This window comes from Oncorhynchus masou, chromosome 15 (genome assembly GCF_036934945.1).
Source record: "Oncorhynchus masou masou isolate Uvic2021 chromosome 15, UVic_Omas_1.1, whole genome shotgun sequence".
NCBI lineage: Eukaryota > Metazoa > Chordata > Actinopteri > Salmoniformes > Salmonidae > Oncorhynchus > Oncorhynchus masou.
In genome coordinates this window covers 57371622-57394702 of record NC_088226.1, presented here as the reverse complement: position 1 = coordinate 57394702, position 23081 = coordinate 57371622, and the positions used below count along the sequence as shown (strand labels likewise).

Here is a 23081-nt window from a genome sequence, read left to right as displayed (position 1 = left end):
TGCTCTGTTTACGTTCTGAATACATGATGTCTGTGTCTTGACACAGAGAAGGCAATAACCAGGCTTCTCTTTGAAAGAGATGCAAGCGCCTTGGCTTTAATTTCATTTTTCCATTTCTATGGATTCAATGTTTAAAAAAAAAATGATGTGCCCTTATTCTTCATTCTTATTCATTGGATCCTGTTAAATTATACAGCCTTGACCTTTGATTATGCTAATATTATCACGTTATAATCCAGATTAATTTCACTATACTCCCCTGAGTATGGGGTGAGTGGGTGACTTAATTTCCCCTTCAGTTAGATAGAATAAAATGATGTGGTGGGATTAATACATTATGTTGTCTCATTCCTGCCTTTCAGATCATTTTTATTTTCTAGCTCCTCCTTCTGTTTCTTCATAACTGAGAATTCCTCCGACATTATACAATTCCTGCAGGTTACAGGTTTGAATTATATTGCTGTTGCTTGCTCTTGGTACAAATACAACTCTGAAGTATGAGGTGCTTGTAAGCTTTTGATTGGATAATCTCAGGCAATAATACCTTGGCGCTCCTCTGTAGGCCGAGAGCGGCATTATTTGCTGCAAACCCTCCTGCCATCACAGCCAAGATGCTTTAGCATTGTGCCTGTGAGCTGCGTGAGTTCCCCTCTCCTACCCCTCTCCCCTCCCCACCACCACCCCCAACCTCCAATCCGCTACAATTCTTTTTAGTGGTGGAGGTGTTGCGTGGCTCTGCTCTGCTCCTCCCTCGCTTGGCTGCACAGAGAGATTAATGGAGCGCAATAAAAAGACATACACATACCACATGGAGAGAGAGAGAGAGAGAGAGAGAGAGAGAGAGAGAGAGAGAGAGAGAGAGAGAGAGAGAGAGAGAGAGAGAGAGAGAGAGAGAGAGAGAGAGAGAGAGAGAGAGAGAGAGAGAGAGAGAGAGAGAGAGAGAGAGAGAGAGAGAGAGAGAGAGAGAGAGAGAGAGAGAGAGAGAGAGAGAGAGAGAGAGAGAGAGAGAGAGAGGAAATACAGGCAATGAATCAAGGCTAATGATGGGGAAGGCACTGCGTTGGAGGTGGGTGGGACATGGTTGGCTGAGGCAGAGGTGTTGAGGAATAGACAGCTGAACAGGCTGGCAGAATGACTGAGTAGAATCCTGGGGGGATAACAATGGAGCTCAACGTCTCTTTTGTTGTTTATATTTTGCAGTGTTCCATGGAATCACAGCAAAGGGGATAAAGTAGGCTTTTAGATTGAGTAATGATATCATGAAAGACTTAGCTCTGCAGTTGGTTAAGTGCATTCTCTAACTCAGGCAACTAACTCAGAACGAATGGTCTGGGGTCCGCAACATAATTATAATTTGTACACTGCAAATTGTCCACAACTAAGCCTAAAAAGAGATTGTATTTGAAAATAACACTAATGTCATACCTTCATTACATTGACACACAATCACATCTTTTGTGTGTGTGGGGGAATACAGATGTCCTAAAAACTTTGTAAAACGGAGCTGCCTGTTAACGACCCCTGGTCTAACTCCTCCTTCCCTGCACACTAGCAGGTTAGATTGATATTCAGATAAAACAAACATCATCCTCAGCTTCTGTTGGGATGAGCTATTTTAAGTACATCAACTATTGTCATGGTGCTTTTTTTAAACCTTTATTTAAGTAGGCGAGTCAGTTAAGAACAAATTCTTATTTTCAATGACGGCCTAGGAACAGTGGGTTAACTGCCTTGTTCAGGGGCAGAACGACAGATATTTACCTTGTCAGCTCGGGGATTCAATCTTACAACCTTTCGGTTACAACTAAAATCTTAATTGGCATCATAAAAAAGGCATTCTTGTGATAATTGTTATGATATGGATTATTCATACAGGTGAGAGGGCTCCAGTTGAACCCATAATTATAGAAAATTGGTTAGTAGATATTCAGCACTCTCCGCGCCTGCGCTGTTGCGGGCATCAGTGTCACGTTCCACTGTGCCCTCAGATACAATCCTTTGAGGTTCATTTAGCCAACTCTGGGATTCCAAATGGACCACTTTCCTTCTTTTCCTTTTCTTAACTGCAGCTTTTGGAGATGAAGTGAAAGGAGGCGAGCAGTGGGGATTAGATGGAAACCTTTGAATATTAATGCCCTGAACGTGGGGGTGCTTGGCATCGGCAGGGCAGGCGGGTGGGCGCGGGATGAATTAATAATGAATGGGCCAGTTGACGTCAGAGTGCGTGATAAAAAAAAGTCCTGGTTCCCTAAAGTGAGCCCATAAGAGATGATAGTGGTAACTTTACCTTAGCACAGGGTTTCCTAAACACAGGGTCCCCCCTTCAGCACAACACATTTGTTCAACTTCATTGCATGCTCCTGGCGCTGTCCTTTCAGCTCCCCGAATGACTCTCCAATTGCTTAAAATGACATCTCATCAATATCTGTTGCCTACACTTAATAGGCCTACTCATCACTTATTATTATTATTACAAATAGAAGATTATCACTTCTCACAATGGTGCGAGTTTAGTAAAGTTAGATCAAAGGTGAATCAATGTCTCGCAAGATCACATAAAGATGAATTAGTATTTTAAATAATAGAACCAAATATAATAGCATAGCATAGTAGGCCTATAACGTTACTGTTACACCAAAAACACCTCCTTATTTCTAACAAGATTTTAAGATGATTAGCTAAAGCAGAATAGTCCATGTCTGGGCATAGGTAGACGTTGCAATTGGAGTTATGTTATGTTTATTCTATAATGATAGGCTATTCTCTAGGCTACAAACTTTGATGACATCATTTAAAAAACAGTTATGCCCTCAATCACATAAAAAAAAATAGAACACTACCCCACTGGTGCACGCACGCACCTCTCTGAACCACTCTCGCCTGAGCATAATGCTGAGAGCCTTCCACATCTGTTGACTAATGCAGGCTTTGATATTGAGATCACTATATTGATTGACCCATTGATCTCATTTTGTTTAACCCATTACAGTATGGCTCATGCTTTGTTTCTCTCTGTTTGTTTTGCAGTGAAGAAAGCCAAACTCGATGGGGCCCAAGGTGAGTCAAGACATGTTTGTCCATGTTTGACTTAGTATTAAAAGTCTTAGAAACACTGGTTTGTTTTACAATAAGACTGATATTCCTTGATGTTCCACAGAGAAATTTAACACCTACGTGACGCTGAAAGTGCAGAACGTCAAGAGCACCACCATCACTGTGCGTGGTGCCCAGCCATGCTGGGAGCAGGACTTCATGTTGTGAGTCTTCTTCTTCCTTTTCTCCTTCTTTCTTCTCATTTTCCTCCTCATCTTCCTTGGCTCTCCCCCTCTTTGTCTTTAGTCCTCATCTTACCTCTCTCTCTCTCCCTCCCTCCCTCCCTCCCTGACCCAGTTGGCTCTATACGCTTCCTTCCTGCTAGAATTCACATATTTTTTCCTTGTATGAAATAGACTGGTCTCCTCCACTCTGCCTTATTGACCTCACCTTTTCCCTTCAGACAGCTCTCTGTGTCTCAGTGACTCACATCCACCACAGGATGAATCATATTGTCTCTCCGTTCTATTGGATTATAGCTGGTTGCTCTCATGGCATATACAGTGCCTTCAGAATGTATTCACACCCCTTGACTTACAAAGTGGGATTAAAATGGATTTAATTGTCATTGTGGGGCGGCAGGGTAGCCTAGTGGTTAGAGCGTTGGACTAGTAACCGGAAGGTTGCGAGTTCAAACCCCCGAGCTGACAAGGTACAAATCTGTCGTTCTGCCCCTGAACAGGCAGTTAACCCATTGTTCCCAGGCCGTCATTGAAAATAAGAATATGTTCTTAACTGACTTGCCTGGTTAAATAAAGGTAAAAAAAAAAATTTGTCAACAATCTACCCAAAATACTCTGGAATGTCAAGAAAAATTCTAACATTTGTAAAAAAAAGTTTTAAAAAAGTAAAAATGAAACACTAATGTATCTTGATTAGATAAGTATTCATCCCCCTGAGTCAATACATGTTGAAATCCCCTTTGGCAGCGATTACAGATTTCTAGTCCAACTCAGGAGGGCTCACCATCCATCACTTCATCGCTTCTTTTTCACAGAATCATGGCTCTCTCCGGATATACTGTCCACGTCCGTACATCCAGCTGGGTTCTCAGTACATTGCGCAGACAGGAATAAAGAACTCTCCGGGAAGAAGAAGAGCGGTAGTGTATGTTTCATGATTACAACTCATGGTGTGATTGTGATAACGTACAGTAATTCAAGGCCTTTTGTTCACCCGACCTAGAATATCTCACTATCAAATGTCGACCGCATAAACCTCCCAAGAGAATTACCTTCGGTTATAGTCACAGCCGTGTATATTCCCCCTCAAGCCGATACCATGACGGCTCTCAAGGAACTACACTGGACTTTATGCAAACTGGAAACCACATATCGTGAGGCCGCATTTATTGTAACTGGGGAATTTAACAAAGCAAATTTGAGGAAAACGTTCCCGAAGTTCTACCAACACATTGTTTTCCCGAGTACTACAGTCAATCGACCACTGCTATTATTTATTCCAGGATGTCTACAAGGCCCTCCCCCGCCCTCCCTTCGGCAAATCAGATCATGATTCTATTTTGCTCCTCCCTTCCTATAGGCAGAAACTCAAACAGGAAGTACCCGTGCTAAGGTCTATTCAACGCTTCAAGATTGATTTTTATTACTCGGACTGGGATATGTTCTGGGTAGCCTCGGATAACAACATTGATGTATACACGGACACAGTGACTGAGTTCATCAGGAAGTTTATAGGGGATGTTGTTCTCACTGTGACTATTAAAACCTACCCAAACCAGAAACCGTGGAGAGATGGCACCATTCATACAAAACTGAAAGCGCGAACCACCACCGCATTTAACCATGGCAAGATGACTGGGAATATAGTTGAATACAAACAGTGTAGTTATTCCCTCCGTAAGGCAATCAAACAGGCAAAACGTCAGTACAGAGACAAAGTGGAGTCTCAATTCAACGGCTCAGACACGAGACGTATGTGGCAGACAATCGCAGATTACAAAGGAAAAACAAAGCTACGTCATGGACAGCGATGACTTGCTCCCAGACAAACTAGACGTGTGTGTGACAGACAATCATGGATTACAAAGGAAAAACCAGCCACGTCGCGCTCAGCGACGTCTTGCTCCCAAACAAACTAAACACCTTCTTTGCCCGCTTTGAGGATAACACAGTGACATCGATGCGGCCCACTCCAAAGGACTGTGGACTCTCCTTCTCTGTGGCTGACAGGAGTAAGAAATGTAAGCGTGTTAACCCATGCAAGGCTGCTGGCCCAGACTGCATCCCCAGCCGCTTCTTCAGAACATGCACAGACCCGCTGCTAGAGTGTTTACGGACATATTCAATCTCTCCCTATCCCAGTCTGCTCTCCCCACTTGCTTCAAGATGTCCACCATTGTTCCTGTACCCAAGAAAGCAAAGGTAACTGAACTAAATGACTATCGCTCAGTAGCACTCACTTCTGTCACCATGAAGAGCTTTGAGACGCTAGTTAAGGATCATATCACATCTACCTTACCTGACACCCTAGACTCACTTCAATCTGCTTACCGCCCCAATAGGTCCACAGACGATGCATTCACCATTGCATTGCACACTGCCCTATCCCATCTGGACAAGAGGAATAGCTATGTAAGAAAAATGTTAATTTACTCTAGCTGAGACTTCAACACCATAGTACCCTCCGAGCTCAATGCTAAGCTTGGGGCCCTGGGTCTGAACCCCGCCCTGTACAACTAAGTCCTGGACTTCCTGATGCTGTGTACTCAGCCCCCTCCTGTATTCCCTGTTCACCCATGACTAGGTGGCCACACATGCCTCCAACTCAATCATCAGGTTTGCTGTCGACACAACCATAGTAGGCCTGCTTACCAACAAGGACGAGACAGCCTACAGGGAGGAGGTGAGATCCCTGGTGAAGTGGTGCCAGGAAAGTAACCTCTCCCTCAACGTCAACAAAATGAAGGAGTTGATCGTGGACTTCTGGAAAAAGCAGAGGGAGCACGCTTCTATCCATATTGACAGGACCGCAGTGGAGAAGGTGGAAAGCTTCAAGTTCCTCAGCGTACACATGACTTTCCAGCGTACACATCACTGACGATCTGAAATGGTCCACCCACACAGACAGTGTGGTGATGAAGGCGCAAGAGCCATTCTTCAACCTCAGGAGGCTGAAGAAATTAGGCTTGGCCCCTAAGACCCTCACAAAGATGCACAATTGCGAGCATCCTGTTGGGCTGTATCACTGCCTGGTATGGCAACTGCACTGCCCGCAACCGCAGGGCTCTCCAGAGAGTGGAGTGGTATGTCCAACGCATCACTGCAGGCACACTGCCTGCCCTCCAGGACACCTACAGCACCCGATGTCACAGGAAGGCCAAAAAGACATCAGCCACACGAGCCACGGGTTGTTCCCCTCACTATCATCCAGAAGGCGATGTCAGTACAAATGCATCAAAGCCGGGACCGAGAGACTAAAAAACAGCTTCTATCTCAAGGCCATCAAACTGTTAAATAGCCATTCCTGGCCGGCTACCACCCAGTTTATTTAACCCTGCGTCTTAGAGGCTGCTGCCCTATAGTATATACATAGACATGGAATCACTGGTCAGTTTAATGAAACACTAGTCACTTTAAATAATATTTACATACCACTTTATTTATTTGTATATCATACTCATTTGTATATCATACTGTTTTCTATTCTACTGTATTTTTAGTCAATGTCACTCCAACATGGCTCGTCCTAATATTTATATATTTCTTAATTCCATTATTTTACTTTTAGATGTGCATGTATTGTTATGAATTGTTAGATATTACTGCACTGTTGAAACTAGGAACACAAGCATTTCACTACACCCGCAATAACATTTGCTAAATATGTGTATGTGACCAATACAATTTGATTTGAGTATATCTGGGTAAGTCTCTAATAGGTTTGTGTAGCACATGGGGATGTGTGAAACCTACTCCTCAGCCTGAAGTGTCCCCACTTGCTCCAGCGAATATTTTAGACTGTTAAGACACCTCAGGAGGGCGGTAATGTGTGCTAGCAAGGCAGAGATGTACTCGCTAAGCAACCAGTGCAACGTCCTTTACATTTGCACACCTGTATTGTACAATATTTGCACATTATTATTTTTACATTTCTTCAAGCTCTGTCAAGTTGGTTGTTGATCATTGCTAGACAAACATTTTAAAGCTCCTTTGTTTTGTTGATGTTGAAGGAGAGGTTATTTTCCTGGCACCACTCCATAGTCAAGCATAACCACCATGTTTGAAAATATGTGTTGTGTTGGATTTGCCCCAAACATAATGCTTTGTATTTGGTGTATCTTCTTGTCTAAGAAATACTAAAGAAAATAACTATTCTTCAAAACATAAATCCTTCTTTATTTGAGTTAACTCGGAGCCGTACATGTGTAGTGCATTGAGCTGGGATCTACTGCTTTCCCACTGCTGTGAGTGGGCTGTGCGTCCCCTAAGTGGTCACGTGGCCTCCGATTCAATCTGCAACAGTATTCACAACATAAAGTTAATTTCTTTTCCAATTTTTTTGCAGTTTTATTTTAATGCCATTATTGCAAACATGATGCATGTTCTGTACAGGATTCCTTCTGTTCACTCTTGTGGAGTAACTACAATGTTGATCCATCCTCAGTTGTCTCCTATCACAGCCATAAAACTCTGTAACTGTTTCAATGTCACCATTGACCTCATGCTGAAATCCCTGAGCGATTTCCTTCCTCTCTGGCAACTGAGTTAGGAAGGATGCCTGTATCTCAAAGAAATAGTGAATGAAGCTAATTGTATCCTCTATTGCTCTTTCTACCACAATATACGCTTGCTCTTATTCCAGAATGCACACCAGATATACTCTGGCATTATGTGGCTGAGCGATGAAGAGAAACTGAAATGTTTTTTTGTCCATTGTGCATTTCCGTTTGCATAATATTTAGATAAAGCCTGGAATAAAAGAAAAAGGGCTACCTATAATTAAATTATACAAATATTTAGCTTCGATTGTGTATACGCTTGTTTCACACACTAATCTTCTATTTGTGCCAGACTGGGTTCAAATGCCTTATGTTTCATTTTTCTGTATTTATTTATCTGTATATGTTATTTATTTATGTATGTATTGATGCATGTATGTATGTATGTACAGTGGGGAGAACATTTGATACATTGCCGATTTTGCAGGTTTTCCTACTTACAAAGCATGTAGAGGTCTGTAATTTTTATCATAGGTACACTTCAACTGTGAGAGACGGAATCTAAAACAAAAATCCAGAAAATCACATTGTATGATTTTTAAGTAATTAATTATTATTTTATTGCATGACATAAGGATTTTATCACCTACCAACCAGTAAGAATTCCGGCTCTCACAGACCTGTTAGTCTTTCTTTAAGAAGCCGTCCTGTTCTCCACTCATTGCCTGTATTAACTGCACCTGTTTGAACTTGTTACCTGTATAAAAGACACACTCAATCAAACAGACTCCAACCTCTCCACAATGACCAAGACCAGGGAGCTGTGTAAGGACATCAGGGATAAAATTGTAGACCTGCACAAGGCTGGGATGGGCTACAGGACAATAGGCAAGCAGCTTGGTGAGAAGGCTACAACTGTTGGCGCAATTATAAAAAAATGGAAGAAGTTCAAGATGACGGTCAATCACCCTCGGTCTGGGGCTCCATGCAAGATCTCACCTTGTGGGGCATCAATGATCGTGGGGCATCAAGGAAGGTGAGGGATCAGCCCAGAACTACACGGCAGGACCTGGTCAATGACCTGAAGAGAGCTGGGACCACAGTCTCAAAGAAAACCATTAGTAACACACTACGCCGTCATGGATTAAAATTCTGCAGCGCACGCAAGGTCCCCCTGCTCAAGCCAGCGCATGTCCAGGCCCGTCTGAAGTTTGCCAATGACCATCTGGATGATTCAGAGGAGGAATTGGAGAAGATCATGTGGTCTGATGAGACAAAAATAGAGCTTTTTGGTCTAAACTCCACTCGCCATGTTTGGAGGAAGAAGAAGGATGAGTACAACCCCAAGAACACTATCCCAACCGCATGGAGGTGGAAACATCATTCTTTGGGGATGCTTTTCTGCAAAGGGGACAGGACGACTGTACCGTATTGAGGGGAGGATGGATGGGACCATGTATCGCGAGATCTTGCGAGATCTTCCCTCAATAAGAGCATTGAAGATGGGTCGTGGCTGGGTCTTCCAGCATGAAACACACAGCCATGGCAAATAAGGAGTGGCTCCGTAAGAAGTATCTCAAGGTCCTGGAGTGGCCTAGCCAGTCTCCAGAACTGAACCCAATAGAAAATCTTTTGAGGGAGCTGAAAGTCCGTTTTGCCCAGCGACAGCCCCGAAACCTGAAGGGTCTGGAGAAGGTCTGTATGGAGGAGTGGGCCAAAATCCCTGTTGCAGTGTGTGCAAACCTGGTCAAGTACTACAGGAAACGTATGATCTCTGTAATTGCAAACAAAGGTTTCTGTACCAAATATTAAGTTCTGCTTTTCTGATGTATCAAATACGTATGTCATGCAATAAAATGAAAATTAATTCCTTAAAAATCATACAATGTGATTTTCTGGATTTTTTGTTTTAGATTCCATCTCTCACAGTTGAAGTGTACCTATGATAAAAATTACAGACCTCTACATGCATTGTAAGTAGGAAAACCTGCAAAGTCGGCAGTGTATCAAATACTTGTTCTACCCACTGTATATGTATGTACAGTGCCTTTGCAAAGTATTTTCCACTTTTTGGTAGGTTACCACCTTATTATAAAATGTATTACATTTTTTTCTCTCTCATCAATCTACACACAATACCCCATAATGAAAAAGGAAAAACTGGATTTTATAAAAAAATTCTAATTTATATATATATATATATATATATATATAAAAGAAAAACTGAAATATCACATTTACATAAGTATTCCTTTACTCAGTACTTAGTTGAAGCACCTTTGGCAGCGATTACAGCTTTGAGTCTTCTTAGGTATGATGCTACAAGCTTGGCACACCTGTATTTGGGGAGTTTCTCCCATTCTTCTCTGAAGATCCTCTCAAGATCTGTCAACTTGGATGGGGAGCGTTGCTGTACAGCTATTTTCACGTCTCCAGAGATGTTCGATTGGGTTCAAGTCCGGGCTCTGGCTGGGCCACTCAAGGACATTCAGAGACTTGTCCCGAAGCCACTCCAGCATTGTCTTGGATGTGTGCTTAGGGTTAATGTCCTGTTGGAAGGCGAACCTTCGCCCCAGTCTAAGGTCCTGAGTGATCTGGAGCAGCTTTTCATCAAGAATCTCTCTACTTTGCTCCATTCATCTTTCCATCGATCCTGGCTATGAAAATGTGTAAATGGCGCCAGAGAGGATGGCTGATGTTTTACATGTTCCTAACCAACTGTGCTATTTTGCACATTTTTTTACGTTGTTTGTAACTTATTTTTTACTTATTTTGTACATAATGTTTCTGCTACCGTCTCTTATGACCGAAAATAATAACTTCTGGACATCAGAACAGGGATTACACACCTTGAACTGGAAGACATTTTTTCCTTTAATGAGTCTGACGCGAAGGATATACTGCTTTCCCGGGAACAGGCTAAAATCACTGTCATTCGCGTGAAGAAAAGGTGGCGGAGGTCGGGCTGCCTTCTGAGAATTCGTAGGCGAGCGAGTAAACTCCCACTGCCATCTGTTCTATTGGCCAACGTTCTATTGGCCAACGTAAAATCGATGACCTACGATCAAGATTATCCTACCAATGGGACATTAAAAACTGTAATATCTTATGTTTCACCAAGTCGTGGCTGAATGACGACATGGATAATATAGAGTTGGTGGGATTTTCCATGCCCCGGCAGAACAGAGAAGCTACGTCTGGTAAAACGAGGGGTGGGGTTGTATGTCAATTTGTCAATAACAGCTGGTGTGTGATGTCTAATATTAAATAAGTCTCGAGGTATTGCTCGAGGTCTCGAGATTTTGCTTATGATAATGATCTATATTATTCGTAGCCGTCTATTTACCACCACAAACCGATGCTGGCACTAACAACCAACTCTATAAGGACAAAAGCAAACAAGAAAATGCTCATCCAGAAGCGGCGCTCCTAGTGGCCGGAGACTTTAATCGGTTTGACCTAATTTCTACCAGCATGTCACATGTGCAACCAGAGGATAAAAAACTCTAGACCACCTTTACTCCATACGCAGAGATGCATACAAAGCTCTCCCCTGCCCTCCATTTGGAAAATCTGCCCATAATTCTATCTTCCTGATTCCTGCTTACAAGCAAAAACTAAAGCAGGAAGTACCAGTGACTCGCTCAATATGGAAGAGGTCAAATGATGCAGATGCTAAACTACAGGACTGTTTTGCTACCACAGACTGGAATTTGTTCTGGGATTCATCCAATGGCATTGAGGAGTATACCACATTAGTGATGCTTCATCAATAAGTGCATCGACGACATCGTCCCCACAGTGACCATACGTACATATCCCAACCAGAAGCCATGGATTACAGGCAATATCCGCATAGAGCTAAAGGCTAGAGCTTCCACTTTCAAGGTGTGGAACAGTAATCTGAACACTTATAAGAAATCCCGCTATGCCCTCAGACGAACCATCAAACAAGCAAAGAGTCAATACAAGATTAAGATTGAATCCTACTACACTGGCTCTGACACTCATCAGATGTGGCAGGGCTTGAAAACTATTGCGGATTACAAAGGGAAACCCAGACGTGAGCTAAATGCCTTTTATGCAGGTCAACATTCACAAAGCCATGGGGCTAGACGGATTACCAGGACATGTACTCAAAGCATGCGTGGACCAACTGGCAAGTGTCTTCACTGACATGCTCTACCTCTCCCTGACCGAATCTGTAATACCTACATGTTTCAAGCAGACCACCATAGTCGCTGTGCCCATGGAAGCGAAGGTAACCTGCCTAGATGGTAACCCTCCCCGTAGCACTCACATCAGTAGCCATGAAGTGCTTTGAAAGGCTGTTCATGATTCACATCAACAGCATCCTGCTGTATACCCTAGACCCACTCCAATTCGCACACCACCCCAACAGATCCACCGATGACGCAATCTCAATCTCACTACACACTGCCCTTTCCCACCTGGACAAAAGGAACACCTATGTGAGAATGCTGTTCACTGAATACAGCTCAGCGTTCAACACCATAGTTTCCACGAAGATCATCATTTAAGCTAAGGACCCTGGGACTAAACACCTCCCTATGCAACAACATGTCTGCCACGCTGATCCTCAACACTGGGGCCCCTCAGGGGTGTGTACTCCTGTACTCCCTGTTCAGCCACAACCGCGTGGCCAAACACAACTCATTAAGTTTGCTGACGACACAACAGTGGTAGGCCTGATCAGCGACAACGATGAGACAACCTATAGGGAGGAGGTCAGAGACCTTGCAGTGTGGTGCCAGTTAATTTGTTCTTAACTGACTTGCCTAGTAAAATAAATTAAGGTGGTGCCAGGACAACAACCCCTCCCTCAATGTGAGCAAGTCAAGGAAGCTGATCATGAACTACAGGAAAAGGCGGGCTGAACAGGCCCCCATTAATATCGACGGGGCTGTAGTGGAGCGGGTTGAGAGTTTCAAGTTCCTTGGTGTCCACATCACCAATGAACTATCATGGTCCAAACACACCAAGACAGTCGTGAAAAGGGCACGACAACACCTTTTCCGCTCAGGAGACTGAAAAGATTTGGCATGGGTCCTCAGATCCTCCAAAAGTTCTATAGCTGCACCATCGAGAGCATCTTGACAGGTTGCTTCACCGCCTGGTATGGCAATTGATCAGAGGGTAGTGCGTACGGACCAGTACATCACTGGGGCCAAGCTTCCTGCCATCCAGGAAGAGGAAAGCCCCAGAAATTGTCAGAGACTCCAGTCACCCAAAACTGTTTTCTCTGCTTCCGCACGGTAGGCCACTTCTACCCCCAAGCCATGGTACCGGAAGGCCAAGTCTAGGACGAAAAGGCTCCTTAACAACTTCTACCCCCAAGCCATAAGACTACAGAATTATTAATCAAATGGCCACCCTTTCTTTTTACACTGCTGCTACTTGCTGTTTATTATCTCTGCACAGTCACCCCTACTTACATGTACAAATTACCTCGACTAACCTGTACCCCCCCCTGCTCTATGGATATAATTATTGTTTGAATAACCTTATTTATTATTATGTGTTGATTTTGATGTATTTTTTATTTCATTTTTTATGCGATGCACACTGGCGATTTGACACAAAAATAAAATGTCATTCATTCATATATTAATTTCATTTCATTCATTCATTCATGTAGTGACTGGGTGTGTTGATACACCATCCAAAGTGTAATTAATAACTTCACCATGCCCAAAGGCATATTCAATGTCTGCTTTTTTCCCTCCCATTTATAAATAGGCGCCCTTCTTTACGAAGCATTGGAAAACCTCCCTGTTCTTTGTGGATGAATCTGTGTTTGAAATTCACTGCTCGACTTAGGGACCTTACAGATAGTTGGATGTGTGGTAAAAGATGAGATAGTCATTAAACAATTATTTTAAACACTGTTATTGCACACAGAGTGAGTCTATGGAAGTTATAATGTGACTCGTTAAGCACATTTTTACTCCTGAACTTATTTAGGCTTGACTTAACAAAGGGGTTGTAAACTTATTGACTCAAGACATTTCAGCTTTTAATTTTTAATACATTTGTAAACATTCCTAAAAACTTTATTCCACTTTGACATCATGGGGTATTGTGTGTAGGCTAGTGACACAAAATCTCAACTTAATCAATTTTAAGTTCAGGCTGTAACACCACAAAATATGGAAAAAGTCAAGGGGTGTGAATACTTTCTGAATGCGCAGTAAAATTCATTTCTTTGTGAGAGGGGTTATATCGGTGAGTTATATTGTTTCATTTCCTCATCTCATCACATCTCTTGTTGTCTCATACTCTTTCTCTATCTCTCTCTCTCTGCCCTGCCATCCTCTCTCATACCTCCTTTCCCTCTCTCAATCCCTCTGTTATGCTACCTCATTTCTCTCTCTCTCTCTCTCTCTCTCTCTCTCTCTCTCTCTCTCTCTCTATCTCTAGTGAGATCAACAGGCTGGATCTGGGGCTGACAGTGGAGGTGTGGAACAAAGGGTTAATCTGGGACACCATGGTGGGCACCTTGTGGATCCCCTTGGAAAACATCCGCCAGTCTGATGAGGTACGGTATGCCCCCCCTGGCGCCCCCCTCTCCTCCCCCACCACACCTCACCCTCCTGGGTGTACAAGGTGTTTTACAAGCAGCATATCTGAGGCTCAGACACAAGTACATCACAACACTAGACTGATACTGTTTGTTGTCACAGCATTTCAAAGTGTTTAAGGTGGAACACAATTCATATCAGGGATGAAAGGAGTTTAAGGCAGGGCTCCAGACTGTGACCATTTATTCACATTTTGCTACCCTATTACTCATTGTTTTTCCCCTCATACCCCATACTGCCAAAGCAAAAACAGGTTTATTTCAATTTTAGCACATTTATTAAAATTAAAAACGGAAATATTAAATAAAATTGTATTGGTCACATGGTTCGCAGATGTTATTGCGAGTGTAGCAAAATGCTTGTGCTTCTAGTTCAGACAGTGCAGCAATATCTAACAAGTAATATATAACAATTCCACAACAAATACCTAATACACACAAATCTAAGTAAAGAGATGGAATAAGTACATATAATATGTACATATAAATATATGGATGAGCAATGACCAAGCGGCCTAGGCAAGATGCAATAGATGGTATAAAATACAGTAAATACATATCGGATGAGTAATGCAAGATATGTAAACATCATTATAGTGGCATTAATAAAGTGACTAGTGATCCATTTGTTAGAGTGGACAATGATTTCAAGTCTGTATGTAGGCAGCAGCCTCTCTGTGTCATTGATGGCTGTTTAACAGTCTGATTGACTTGAGATAGAAGCAATTTTTCAGTCCCTGCTTTGATGCACCTCTACTGACCTCGCCTTCTGGATGATAGCGGGGGGAGCCTTCCTGTGACATCGGGTGCTGTAGGTGTCCTGGAGGGCAGGTAGTTTGCCCCCGGTGATGTATTGTGCAGACCGCACCACTCTCCTGGAGAGCCCTGCGGTTGAGGGAGGCGCAGTTGCCGTACCAGGCGGTGATACAGCCCGACAGGATGCTCTCAATTGTGCATCTGTAAAAGTTTGTGAGGGTTTTAGAGCAGTAAAAATAATTGTTTTGTCATACCTGTGGTATACAGCCTGATACATCATGGCTGTCAGCCATGCACGTAAAGGTGAAGGCAAATTCATCCCTATTGTCATGACGTTGCCCTCTTTGGGTACAGCGAGCACCATCCCCCGCTCTCTGCTTCTAAACCAGACTGCTGTGGTCAAAGTGAGGTCGTAAATTCCTAGGGAAGTCCTTGCCACATGGCCACACAGTATAGAGATAGAGTTTCATAGAGAACAAAGGAATTTCTTCCACCTCACAGAACTTGAGGTCCAAACAACGTTTACGTTCCGGAGAAAGTATAAAAGATTGGTGAAGAATCCAGCTACGAACTGGTCCGTTTGTTACAACTTGGGGAAGCTCATGAGAGACGGTGTGGCCACATTACCATAACGCTGTTTATATAATAGCCTCAGATATGAGGTTTACATCTAATTGTTGTATAAGATGAATGAGTGATGATGATACTGTTTGTAAAATTGTGTAATGTGATTTTGGACTGTTTATTGAAGGAAACTCCAATTACCTTTTGAGTTGAACTAAATCAGAGGACCGCCCATGAGCCCAGTTAGGGTCAGGCATCCTGGGACAGCCCCTTTTCTGCAATTCCGAATTAAACTCAACTTTGAGATATTCTCAACCAGACCATGTTTCTCTCAATCACGGGAGGACAAAGGTTGCAGACCATTGCTGAATCTTTTAACCATACCACGTGGTTATCTCTTAGACTATCTATACTGACAGAATAAGAACAAGTCTTTGATATGAATTACTAGTCTGCAGCTAGGAATTCGGTATCATTGAACGCGAAGAACGACAACCGCCAAAACATCTATTCTACAACAACATGAATGAATGTCACTCTGAACTATCCACTGTAACTACGACAGAGAGAGAGAGAGACGGACAATTCTACAAAAGAAACAAACTTTTCAACATCGATCAAGACGACACACTGAGCTTAAATATATATATTGATTGCAATTGTTCCCGAATGAGTGAGCGTTCATGTGTAAAGGATTAGCATTTCAATTGTTATAATTATAAACTCTGGAGTGACTTCTTAGTCGACCCCCACTTCCCTTTTGTCTAACAAGCCGCCATGCCGGTTTAACCCACTAGGGCACATTCTCCTATCATTTCCTGTAACCATATTGACTTTGTTGTTTTGTTTATGCATTTCTGTGAATTACTTAGTTAGTAATAAATAAATGATTTAAGACAGTTGATGTATGGATGACTCATAGAGAAGACTGGGTTCATGCAGATAACAAACAATTTACGACGTTTGGAATGAGACTAACGTGAGGTAAAATAAATAATTCATTAATCAGATGACTATTGATCAGATATGAAAATAGCTGAAAGGTTAAATTGGAAAATTATAACTTTGTAATCTGAATATTTTCCTTGGTGCCCCGACTAATTACAGAGAATCTTTGATAAAAACTAAGTCTTCAATTTAATGATAGTAAAGACACGACACTATTGGAAAAAAAATGAAAATTATGGAGACCTATTATGACAGTAAATTAAAAGCCTAATTGTCAACCCAGAATTTATGGCAACCACTGGATTACGTTGTATATCAAAATAGTTTGAATCATGCATTCCTGCGTATAAATGTTAGATTTAATAACTTATTTATTGAATATCTTCTCAGTGGTCTATTACTCTTCTTAATAAAGCATTGTGAATGAATTTATAATTACTTTATAAGATGATGGTTCAAGTGTATTCTATTGTGTGATGCTGCGGGGTGCCACCAAATCATGGGCTGGTGCCACCAACTGAAAAAGTTAGTGGCATCAGTGCCACCAGGGGACAATGTTGTAACAGGATGTATCTCCCCCGCCTCCAAAAGACTTTAGCTAGGGCTATTTTTAGCATCATCCTAGCCCCGTACAGTAACTGTGTGTGTGTGTGTGTGTGTGTGTGTGTGTGTGTGTGTGTGTGTGTGTGTGTGTGTGTGTGTGTGTGTGTGTGTGTGCGTGTGTGTGTGTTTTAGGAGGGGCCGGGGCAGTGGCTGACCTTAGACTCCCAGGTCATCATGGCTGAGAATGAGATCACAGGCACCAAAGACCCCACCTTCCACCGCGTGCTGCTGGACAGCCGATTTGAACTGCCATTAGGTCAGGTGACACTCTCGCTCATGTCAAATGTGCTCTCTATTGTGCCTTGAAAGTGAACTATAACCCTATCTCCTTGTAATTACCTACAGCATATCTACATCATTATATTTGAATATGCTCACAGACAATGGAAGCCTATGAGTGTCAAAGTATATTGCAATCATTTGGAACCATTAGAGCATTGTGTGTGCATCTGTGCGTGTGTGTGCGTGCATGTGTGTGTATGTATGTGCGTGCCCGCGTATGTCTGTGCATATACAATCGTCTGTGTGTGTGCGTGCATGTGTGTGTGTATGTATGTGCGTGCCTGCATATGTCTGTGCATATACAATCGTCTGTGTGTGTGTGTGTGTGTGTGCGTGTATGTGTGTGTGTATGTATGTGCGTGCCCGCGTATGTCTGTGCATATACAATCGTCTGTGTGTGTGTGTGTGTGTATGTGCGTGTCTGTGCATATACAATCGTCTGTGTGTGTGTCCTAAGTGGCTGACCAGTAAATGGGTCTTTCTGCTTCAGACATTCCAGAGGATGAGGCTCAATACTGGGCCAAGAAACTGGAGCAGCTCAACTCCATGAGGGACCAGGGCGTAAGGCATTTCTTCCTCCTCTCCTCTCTTTGTGCTTACATCTTACCCGCTACAAGGCAGGGCTATCAGTAATTCCAAAAGTCCTAACTTACTCGATGCATTAAATATGATGTAGACCTTGTGTGTGTGTTTGTGTTTGTGTGTGTGTGTGTGTGTGTGTGTGTGTGTGTGTGTGTGTGTGTGTGTGTGTGTGTGTGTGTGTGTGTGTGTGTGTGTGTGTGTGTGTTACAGTATACATACCAGGAAGAGGAGAGACCACTTCAAGCACCATCAACACAATGCTGTGAGTAGTAGACACTTGATACTGCCTGTATCCTCTTCAGTCTCGTTCTCCCCTCTTTCATACAGCATCCTCCTCCCTTTCATCCTTCCTTCTTCTTTTTACTTTCTTCATGGCCCTCTTCTTCCTCCTTCTCACTCTCCTGTCTCTTCCTCTTCTTCCTCCTCCTCTTCACTCTTCCTCTTTGCTATCCTCCCCTTCATCCTCCTTCTTCTCATATTCACTTTATTCCTCCTCTTCCTTTTCTCCACCCCTTCCTCTTCTTCCTCTTCCTCCTCCACTTCACTTCACTTTATTCCTCCCTCTCCCCCTCTTCTTCACTCTCCACCTCCTGATTTGAGGGGAAGCAGCGAATCAAATCAAAAATCGAATCATATTTTATTAGTCACATACACATATTTAGCAGATGTTATTGCGGGTGTAGCGACATGCTTGTGTTCCGAGCTCCAACAGCGCAGTAGGATCTAACAATTCACAACAATACACACAAATGTAAAAGTAAAAGAATGGAATTAAGAAATGTATAAATATTAGGTCGAGCAATGTCAGAGTGGCATTGACTAGAACACAGTAGAATAGAATACAGTATATACATATGAGATGAATATGTATGTAAACATTTAAACATTATTGAAGTGACTAGTGTTCCATTATTAAGTGGCCAGTGATTCCAAGTCTATGTATATAGGGCAGCAGCCTCTAAGGTGCAGGGTTGCATAACCTGGTGGAAGCTGGCAAGTGATGGCTAGTTAACAGTCTGATGGCCTTGAGATAGAAGCTGTTTTTCAGTCTCTTGATGCACCTGCACTGACCTCGCCTTCTGGATGGTTGCGCTGTGAACATGCCGTGGCTCGGTTGGTTGATGTCCGTGATGATCTTTTTGGCCTTCCTGTAATATTGGGGGCTGTAGGTGTCCTGAAGAGCAGGTAGTTTGCTCCCGGTGATGTATTGGACAGACCGCACCACCCTCTGGAAAGCCTTACGGTTGCGGGCGGTGCAGTTGCTGTACCAGGCGGTGATACAGCCCAACAGGATGCTCTCAATTGTGCATCTGTAGAAGTTTGTGAGGATTTTAGGGAACAACACAAATTTCTTCAGCCTCCTGAGGTTGAAGAGGTGGTGTTGTGCCTTCACCACACTGCCTGTGTGGGTGGATCATTTGAGTTTGTCAGTGATGTGTAGGCCGAGGGCGGTAAGAAAATTGGAGTGCGTCTCGGGTGTCAGGTAAGGTTTGAGGTGATATGACCCCTAACTAGCCTCTCAAAGCACTTCATGATGACAGAAGTGAGTGCGATAATCATTTAGTTCAGTTACCTTTGCTTTCTTGAACACAAGAACAATTGTGGACTTCTTGAAGCAAATGGGATAGCAGACTGGATTAGTGAGAGATTGAATATGTCCGTAAACACGCCAGCCAGCTGGTCTGGGCATGCTCTGAGGACGCAGCTAGGGAGGCCATCTGGGCCGGCAGCCATGCGAGGATTAACACGCTTAAATGTCTTACTCACGTCGGCAACGGAGAAGGAGAGCCCACAGTCCTTGGTAGCGGGCCGCGTTGGTGGCACTGTACTATCCTCAAAGCAGGTGAAGAAGGTGTTTAGCTTGTCCGCAGGCAGGCAGGCATATGGAAGGATTAGGAGAAAAGCTGACATGATGAATCAAGCCAGCAGGCCTGCCTCGTCAACTCCACACACTGTGATTTATGGCTGCTGGCTGTGTGATGGATGTGTGCTGACATACTTACACTGCCCTGTCAGACACAGCCCTGTCTGTCTGATGATGACAGCCCAGGTGAGTGGGCGGAGATGTCTGTGGATGAGTCTGGGCTGCGGTGGGTGTTTCAGTCTGTCAGTAGGTGTGTGTGTGCGTGTGTGCCTGCTTGCATGACTGTGTGCGTGGGTGAGAGATGGTTTGCGAGCAACCAGCCATGAAGGTTGGTCAGTGTACGTGTGAGTGCTTGTGCGTGTGCGTGTCTATGTGCTGTGTTTCAGTGAGTGTGTATTGATGGTGGCTGCTTATGGGCTATGAGTCATGGGGCGCTGGGTTGGCAGCTCTACTGGTGAGAGTTATGGCTGACTCCCCACTGCGCTCTGCTAATTGCCACACCCTGAACCCTCCTTGGCCCTCCATCCGTCACAAGGTCAGCCATCTTGCCTTCGCTGAACTGCTCCGTCTCCAGCTCCACTCTGGGTTGTACCCCCTCAATCAGAATGGTTCCTGGGGGTTCAGTACCCTCACCCTGACTGGTTTATTTCCTGGTCATATGGTTGTACATTCTTTAACCTGAAGTTCATATCTCAGGCCCAAATCAACATTGTGATAACTTCTTACTCCCTGTCCCTGTAGGTAACTGGAGTCTGTGGGGAAACCAGCAAAGTGAGTTTTTATAGCTTTTCACACAGTTTAGCAGTTTATAAATGTGATGTATCTGCTTTTGGCCTTGGTACTGTAGGCCTGTACAGGCAGGTTTTTAAAATTAGTCACCAAGCATTCACTCGCATCCTGGGTAATGAACCTAGCCCTGATAATAATCATAATATTTCAACCATTTCCTGTGTGTGTAGATGAGGACCCAGACAGTGCAATGGACGACAGAGACAGTGACTACCGCAGTGAGACCAGTAACAGCATCCCCCCTCCCTTCTACACCATGTCTCAGCCCAACACCTCCATGCACCAGTACCCCATCCTGAGAGACCAGCGCTACTCCTCGCACACCTCCTACAATGGCTCCATCCAAGAGCTGGACTATGACAACCATAGAGCCATCAGGTAACCTAACCTCTCTGCTGTCCTGTCCTCCTTATCTGCTTCATTATCTGGTTTACTTGGTCCTCAGGGTCTCAATAAGGGGTTCGTCCCAATAGGCCCAAGTGCCTTCCTTTCCTTGTTTCCTTCATTTTATAATTACATTTAAGTAATTTCTTTACAAGCTGCTATCCTACAGTTGTACTAATCAAAACACATGCAGGGTAGGTGAAATGTATAAGTTGTACATTTCCCCTGTCCAGCTCTTTGAGATCTGTGTGGGTGAAGGAAAGAAGACGAGGAAAGGAAACAACGCTGGACTATTGAGACACACACAGCATGGATCTCACCTCCTTTTCTTAGTCAAGGGATCCATACTGACTTTGTCTCATCTGGAGATCAACACTCTGTTCTCACAGAGTAAAGCAGACTGATACAGAACAGAATAGATATGCCCCCATGGACTTGTTTGATTTCACATTCACACTGATGTTTTATGGTAACCTGTTGTCCCAATGAGACTTCACTGTCTCTGGCCTCACTATATCAGCCTGAAGGAGCAGCCCATTGTAGACAGGTCGTCTGTCAAGATCCTTACTGGCACCTTGTCACAATGATCATTGTGTGTGTATACACGTGTGCGTGCGTGTGTGTGGCTGAAATACAGCCCCTGTGATCATGAAGAAACTTGTTTCTTCATGATGTGTGTTTTTTTGTCTGTTCGTCTGTTGTTCAAAGGCGCAAGTTCACTCAAACTCATCCATTGCTAGGTTCAGCCACATTATTGCATAAAGGCTTCTATCAGCAGTGATTCTGTTTTAAGTGATATGAACCTGCAAGGTCCACTATGGCTAAAAACTAAAAATCTCTATCTATCTATCTATCTATCTATCTATCTATCTATCTATCTATCTATCTATCTATCTATCTATCTATCTATCTATCTCTCTCTCTCTCTCTCTCTCTCTCTCTCTCTCTCTCTCTCTCTCTCTCTCTCTCTCTCTCTCTCTCTCTCTCTCTCTCTCTCTCTCTCTCTCTCTCTCTCTCTCTCTCTCTCTCTGTCTCTGTCTGTCTCTGTCTCTGTCTCTGTCTCTGTCTCTGTCTCTGTCTCTCTCTAGATCTATCTATCTATCTAGCCAGTGGTCTTTATGCAGTAGGTGTGCTGGGCAGTGTGTGTTTCAGTTTGGTGTGTGTACGTTGCTGTGTGTCTTTGAAATGCCTTAGGGTGGGCTGTACTGATGCTTCTCCTCTCCTGCCCCAACCTGCCAGATGCTATGATACTTTAGACTCAGCCACCAACGGGCACAGTGATCTCGATTCAGCTTCAGGTTCAAGCCGGCACACCAGCCGCCAGTACACTCTAGACAGTAGGCACTCACTCTCCAATAGGTGGGTCTCTGCACCTCCTCTCCACCTCCTCCTCTTCCTCATCTTCCTCCTCACATCTGTCCAACAGAAATGCTGGTTTCTATCGGACAGCAGGCCCGTGTGTGTGTGTGTGTGTGTGTGTGTGTGTGTGTGTGTGTGTGTGTGTGTGTGTGTGTGTGTGTGTGTGTGTGTGTGTGTGTGTGTGTGTGTGTGTGTGTGTGTGTGTGTGTGAGAGAGAGAGACAAAGAGAGTTTGCATGTGTGTGCGCTTCTTGATTGAGTAGCAGGTTGGGGGTCAGGATTCTGTCTGTGAGTGTGTATGTGGTTTTGTGCATATGCCGTGTGTGTATTTGTGTTTGTGTGTGTTGGTGTCCTTTACTCGAGTGTTCTGTTTTCCTGTCCCCCCGTCTCATGCATTATTGAACCTTCACTGCTCTAATCGATAGTGTGTAAACGGGTGGACTTGTGTGTGTGTGTGTTGGGGTTTGTGTTGTTCCTGTCCTGCTCTCTCTCTATAACTCATGCCGCGTCTCATTCTCTTTCCCTACTCACTAATAGCCTCATTCATCATAGACGATAAATATATCCTATAAAGAT

The 23081-nt window shown here is 43.6% G+C and overlaps 1 protein-coding gene across 1 annotated transcript in view; it reads left to right on the top strand.

The window, feature by feature from the left end:
* Window positions 1-2889: 2889 nt before the first annotated feature.
* Window positions 2890-23081, top strand: part of LOC135556887 (protein unc-13 homolog A-like) — a 75478-nt gene continuing 55286 nt past the window's right edge. Inside the window, exons 1-10 of the mRNA XM_064990300.1 lie at window positions 2890-2911; window positions 3028-3057; window positions 3158-3257; window positions 14216-14333; window positions 17379-17502; window positions 18019-18089; window positions 18321-18372; window positions 20716-20745; window positions 20934-21141; window positions 22387-22506. Coding sequence (XP_064846372.1) covers window positions 2890-2911; window positions 3028-3057; window positions 3158-3257; window positions 14216-14333; window positions 17379-17502; window positions 18019-18089; window positions 18321-18372; window positions 20716-20745; window positions 20934-21141; window positions 22387-22506 — 875 coding nt within the window. The remainder of the gene's footprint in view (window positions 2912-3027; window positions 3058-3157; window positions 3258-14215; window positions 14334-17378; window positions 17503-18018; window positions 18090-18320; window positions 18373-20715; window positions 20746-20933; window positions 21142-22386; window positions 22507-23081) is intronic.